The 5,000-nt window shown below is 67.0% G+C and overlaps 3 protein-coding genes across 3 annotated transcripts in view; 2 read left to right on the top strand and 1 right to left on the bottom strand.

Moving 5' to 3' along the window:
• Nucleotides 1-1,878, bottom strand: part of H696_04962 (hypothetical protein) — a gene marked incomplete at its 3' end in the record, with an annotated part of 8,211 nt that extends 6,333 nt beyond the window's left edge. The window contains exons 1-4 of the mRNA XM_009498828.1: nt 1,564-1,878; nt 767-1,427; nt 548-591; nt 157-462 (exon numbers count right to left, since the gene is read on the bottom strand). Of these exons, the coding sequence (XP_009497103.1) occupies nt 157-462; nt 548-591; nt 767-1,427; nt 1,564-1,756 (1,204 nt within the window). The 5' untranslated portion in view covers nt 1,757-1,878. The remainder of the gene's footprint in view (nt 1-156; nt 463-547; nt 592-766; nt 1,428-1,563) is intronic.
• Nucleotides 1,879-2,481: 603 nt separating this feature from the next.
• Nucleotides 2,482-3,374, top strand: H696_04961 (hypothetical protein). The gene is made up of 2 exons (XM_009498827.1): nt 2,482-2,627; nt 2,722-3,374. Exons 1-2 carry the CDS (start codon nt 2,618-2,620, stop codon nt 3,279-3,281), a joined length of 570 nt encoding a protein of 189 aa, XP_009497102.1. The 5' UTR covers nt 2,482-2,617; the 3' UTR covers nt 3,282-3,374.
• A 31-nt stretch (nt 3,375-3,405) lies between these two features.
• Nucleotides 3,406-4,523, top strand: H696_04960 (hypothetical protein). The gene is made up of 2 exons (XM_009498826.1): nt 3,406-3,927; nt 4,006-4,523. The coding sequence occupies exon 2, from the start codon at nt 4,022-4,024 to the stop codon at nt 4,436-4,438; it is 417 nt and encodes a 138-aa protein (XP_009497101.1). The 5' UTR covers nt 3,406-3,927; nt 4,006-4,021; the 3' UTR covers nt 4,439-4,523.
• Nucleotides 4,524-5,000: the final 477 nt, after the last annotated feature.

Raw genomic sequence — 5,000 nt, 5'->3', positions numbered from 1 at the left:
AATGAGAATCGGAGGAAAAAGGGCATGCGAGCCACAGAAATGCATGCGGGAGGAGCAGGAGCAAAAGAGCAAGAGGGGCAGGGGAGACAGAGGGAGAGAGAGAGAGAGAGGGAGAGGGAGGGAGGGAGAGAGAGGGGCGGGGGAGAAGGACCATACCACTCAGCGCATCGACCAGCTCGCGCACGCCGGGCGCATCACGCCGGGACCCAGAGCCATCCGCCCCGCCGGCATGCTCGTCCTGGTCCGAGAGCTTCAAATTGCTGGAGATGCGATCGACCGTGCGCTTGGCCGACATGAAGTGATCGATGTGCGAGCGAACCTGGTTGGCCAGGTCATTGGTGCGCAGCATCATGCGGTTTTCCAGGGACTTGAGGGTGGAAAAGAGGGCGACATCCGACTGGTCGTGGTAAAGCAGGGCCAAGAAGAGCTCGGGATCGAAGGACGGCGAGTAAAAGGAGTAGGCTGTGTTTCCGGCCGGAGGGAGAGGCAGACGGTGAGTGCGGGGTCAGATGGCCTGGCGGCGGCGTCGTCAGCTGGCCAGACGTACCGGGATCCGTGGCCACGGACAGGTGGGCCCGTCGGCAGGTTTCGCTGGGAAAGGTACCGAGGTGCACACACACACACACACACACACACACACACACACACACACACACACACACACACACACACAGCTCGCCGGTGGGCGAGGGCGGATCCGCAGGGTTAGAGGAGCAGGAACAAAGGGACCAATAGCCGCCCCCACGGCCGCCGGACGCCCACGAACCTGGCAATACCGAGGATGTCAATTTCCGAGATGTCTTCCGCATCGGCGGCCAGCGTCGGCACCGGCTGCGAACTGTCGGGCTGCTCGATGGCCAGCTGCCGCCGGTGGCGGCCTCCGGTCAGACCACTGGCCGCGCTGATGGCATTCCCCAGGGACATGGTGGCCATGGCGGCACGGCGGTACCCGCGAACCGGCAGCAGCTTCAGCCCGAGGCCAAAGCGCCGGCGGGCAGACGGCCGAGCCGAGGCTGCCTCGGCCGCCGCCGACGCCACCGCCGCCGCCAGCTCATCATCCTCCAACTCGATCAGCACATCGTCGGCCGTGTCAAACTCATCGTCAATCGCCCGGCCGGGGGTGCTGGAGGACCGGCTATGGCCCTGCTCACGCAGGTGACACCCCTGGCACAGGGCATCTTGCAGCAGGGGCCGCCGCCGATCGCACTCCAGACAAGCCCCCATGCTCACTGTCCCGAGGGGGAGGAACTCCTCCCGGTCCAGGGCTTCGACTTCGCTGTCGGAGTCCGACTCATCCGACCCATGGTCCTCGCCATACTCCCCTCCGCCGAGGGGATCCAGGCCATTGGTGTGGGCCTTGGCCGCCGACTGCGACGTCTCGGCCCAGCACTGCGGCCGGGGGTTGAGCAGGCCGAAAAAGCGCATGACTACCATGCCCCATCGTGGTCAGTAAGGCGAAACCCCCCATGGCAGCGGGGCAGGTGGGGAGGAGAGAGAACGGCAGGACAGGCAACCGGCGAGGGGGAGAAGAGGGCGCCACAGGGCTGCCCCAAGCCAACGAACCATCCGTCAGATGCTCCTCATTGAGGGCGATGGCCCCGGGGCCGCGGCTTGGCCGGGACACGGCACGATCCTCCTCCGACGGGGCCTCCGAATCGTCGGACAACGAGTGGACCGATCCCGAGGCAATTGACATCGCCCGGCCCGGATGATGGGGCGAGGCCCGGCCCGCCGACGACAGGGACGGGGCCGACATGTGCCCAGGTGTGCACGCAAAATGCGAAGGGGTTTGCCCGGCGGGAGGGGGGAGGGTGCAAGAGAAAGAGGCGACAAATCAGATGCGAGGGCTTGCACAAGAGAAGGGGAAGCAGGGTGCCTGGGGGTTGTTGGTTCCGAGAAAGGCCAGGTCGCGGGAAACCCGCATGCTCTTGGGCACTGGCAGCAGCAACAGCAGCAACAGCAACAGCAGCAACAGCAGCAGCAGCAGCAGCAGTAGCAGCAGCAGCGGTAACAGCAGCAGCAGCGGTAACAGCAGCAGCAGCAGCACTTCTCGGGCGCCCGCGCTCCGGGGCCGCAGGAGGACGACCGAGAACCAAGTCCAGGGTGACTAGCCGCCAGCCGATGCCATCCCGGCACGCCCTCGCCCCCGCTCCCTGGCACGACGGTCCCCCAGGCCCGCCAGGACACGCACACACACACACACACACAGAGCACACACACGCACGGGGGAGGGACAAAATGCCCCGAGCCGGCGGCCCCTTTGCGCCTTCTCGCCCGTCGGAGGGGCCTTCCGGCCGGCCAGGAGCCCGGGGCGGGGCCCTGTTTCCCGGGGGCCGATCCGGCGGAGGCGCATTCTTCCCGCCGAGCGTTGGCAGATGGCCCGGATGCCGCGCGCAGGCCACCCGGCGGGCTTCGGAGCCTGCCGGGGTGCGGGCGGCCCGGAGCCAGGCCGGGCCAATCTCCATCCCTTGAGCACCCCCTGCAAGATGGGAGTGTCTGGCGGACCGGTGCAACCAAGATCTCTCCGCCACCGTCACACCCCCTAGTCCCCGCGCTCTGCCCCCTCTCCGCCACTCCCTCGGCCTATCCCCCCCCGGCCATCTTCCCCTCCTCCACAATGTCCTCCTGTGCGTATCCCCTGCTCGCCATGCTCCCCCACATGTCCCGGCCCTTACCAACCCCATGAATTGGCTCCTTCCCTCTTTGCCCGCCCGACGATAGCCGACATCTCTGCCCTTCTTGGAAAGAAGCTCCTGGCCGGTTGGACCATGCTCGGTGAGCACTGTCCCAACTGCCACACCGTCCCGCTGATGTCGCTGCGCTCCTCAAAGGAGATGCACTGCGTCAAGTGCTTGACCGTGTTCGTGCACCAGAACGATGCTCTCGAGGTGGTTGGCCCAGTCATGCACACCGCCCCGCCCGGCGCGGCCGCTCCCGTCCCTGCTGCGGCTGCTCCTGCTGCGGCTGCTCCTGCTGCGGCTGCTCCTGCTGCGGCTGCTCCTGCTGCGGCTGCCCCTGCTGCGGCTGCCCCTGCTGCTGCTCCCACTCCCGCCTCTGTCGCGGCGCCTGCTCCCGCCACGGCCCCCTCCTCGGATGCCGACACCTTGGCTCTCCTGCGCGCGGCCAAGCTGAGCATCGCTCGGGCCATCGCCAGCAAGGCCCGGAGCCTGGAGACCGCCTGCCCGAACTCCATCTCGGCCATCAGCCAGGACCTGGAGCGGCTCTTCCACCAGCTGACTGCCGCCAACAATGCCATCAACCAGGAGACCGGTGGCCAATGATCAGCTCAGCTCCTCCTCCTTTTCAATATACCAACTGAGAACACCTCTTGCTCGGGGGGCGGGGGGAGCCGGGCGGCCTGGGTTTCTCCTTCCTCTTCTTCTTTTTTCCTTGCAAAAGGGCAGATACAAAACGCACGGGGGGGGGGGTGTATTTTCAGTCGACCAGGCACCTCCCGTGGCCTTGCTCACGGTGATGAAGTGCCATCAGCCCGGCGACTGACCGATGACAAGTGCGAATGCCGGAGAAGCATGTTGATTTCGGCATACGGCGAGGTGAGATCCACCGAGGACGAGATCGATGTCGGGGGTGGAGGCATCCCTTGGGCCTGGTGCGCCCCGTGAGGCTGGTGTCGGTGAGGCTGGTGCCGGTGAGGCTGGTACGCCTGCGGAGGTGGCACATAACCCGGCTGCGGAGTCAGGTCTCCGGCCCCATCTCCCGGCGCTGGCCTGGAGAAGATGATCGATCGAGGCCCGGAGGGACTGGCGATGTGCCCAACAGCCGGCCCGGGATCGTGCTGCTGTCCGGGTGCCGGCATTCCATAGTAGTGATGGCAGGGAGAGGAGGCGCCGGAGGAGGAGGCGGAGTGATGCTGCTGGTGCGGCTGGTGCGGGGAAGACATGGGCTGCTGGAATGACTGGTGGGGAGGCTGGCGGGCAGACTCATGCGGGTGGTGGGCATGCTGCTGCTGCTGCTGCTGCTGCTGCTGCTGGTGGTGGTGGGGAGGCTGGCGGGCAGACTCATGCGGTTGGTGGGCATGATGATGATGTTGATGATGTTGATGTTGATGTTGATGTTGTTGTTGTTGCTGCTGCTGATGATGATGGTGGGGGGGGATTTCCAGGCGGGGCCGCTGAGCCGGATGGCATGCGCCAGCCGCAATGTAGGGTATCCCCGCCCCCTGGCTGTCGGCCATCGGGTCGGTGACCTGCTCATCCTCGGACCGGGGACGCTTGCGAGACGCGCCGGCATCCGGCAGGGCGGGCCCCGACCCCCCGGGCCCGGACGCCACATGCGAGGCGAAGGGCGCCGAAGGCAGCGGCGAGCCCACGGCGAGGGCGGGGCCAATCGGCGCGAAGCCCCGAGGGAAGAAGTCAAGCGCGGTCGGGAAACGATCAAGGCCCCCCGGACTATGGTGGGGGTGGTGGGGATTGTGTAGAAGAGGAGCGAGCACCGGCGAGTAGGAGGTGCGATCCATGGCGGCCTCAAAGCCGACGCAAGGCGGCAGGCAGGCAGGCAGGCAGGCAGGAGGGGAGAGGGAAGGGGCAGGGGGGGGGGGGCAGTGGGAGAAGAGGCAATCGAGGATGGTGGGGAGAGGGCGGAGGAGGAGATTGCCAGAGGGAAGGTCGGAGGGTGTCCTCTACCTGGGGAGACCCCCAGACGCGGTGATCTGACCGCCAGCCGAAGAGGCTCACCAAGAACCCGGGAGAGGGGGGGGGATCAGAAACGCGATCTGGCCCATCAGGAAGTGGGGAGACGGGGCGGCAGGGGGCAACCAAGGGCACAGGACGCCCCGCCATCTTGCCCGAAGAAAGAGGGCGCGCGCGCGAGACGGGGGGGGGCGTTCTGTCATCGGATCCGCTCTTGCAGGGGGGGGGCCTGCCGCAGATGTGTCGTACGGGTGGGTTTCCATCGGGGGGCTAGAAGCACACGCGCGCGTACAAGCGCCGACGACTGCCGGATAGCCCCCCCCCCCCCCCCCAGCCCGCCGCCCGCATCCC

The sequence above is a fragment of the Fonticula alba genome, assembly GCF_000388065.1.
Source record: "Fonticula alba strain ATCC 38817 unplaced genomic scaffold supercont2.8, whole genome shotgun sequence".
NCBI classification, from domain to species: Eukaryota; order Rotosphaerida; family Fonticulaceae; genus Fonticula; species Fonticula alba.
The sequence above is the reverse complement of the archived record's forward strand: the minus strand, read 5'-3'. Positions and strand labels throughout refer to the sequence as shown.

Bases quoted from the DNA above. Each gene is read 5' to 3' on its own strand.
- H696_04960 (XM_009498826.1), top strand. From the start codon at position 4,022: ATGCGGTTGGTGGGCATGATGATGATGTTGATGATGTTGATGTTGATG.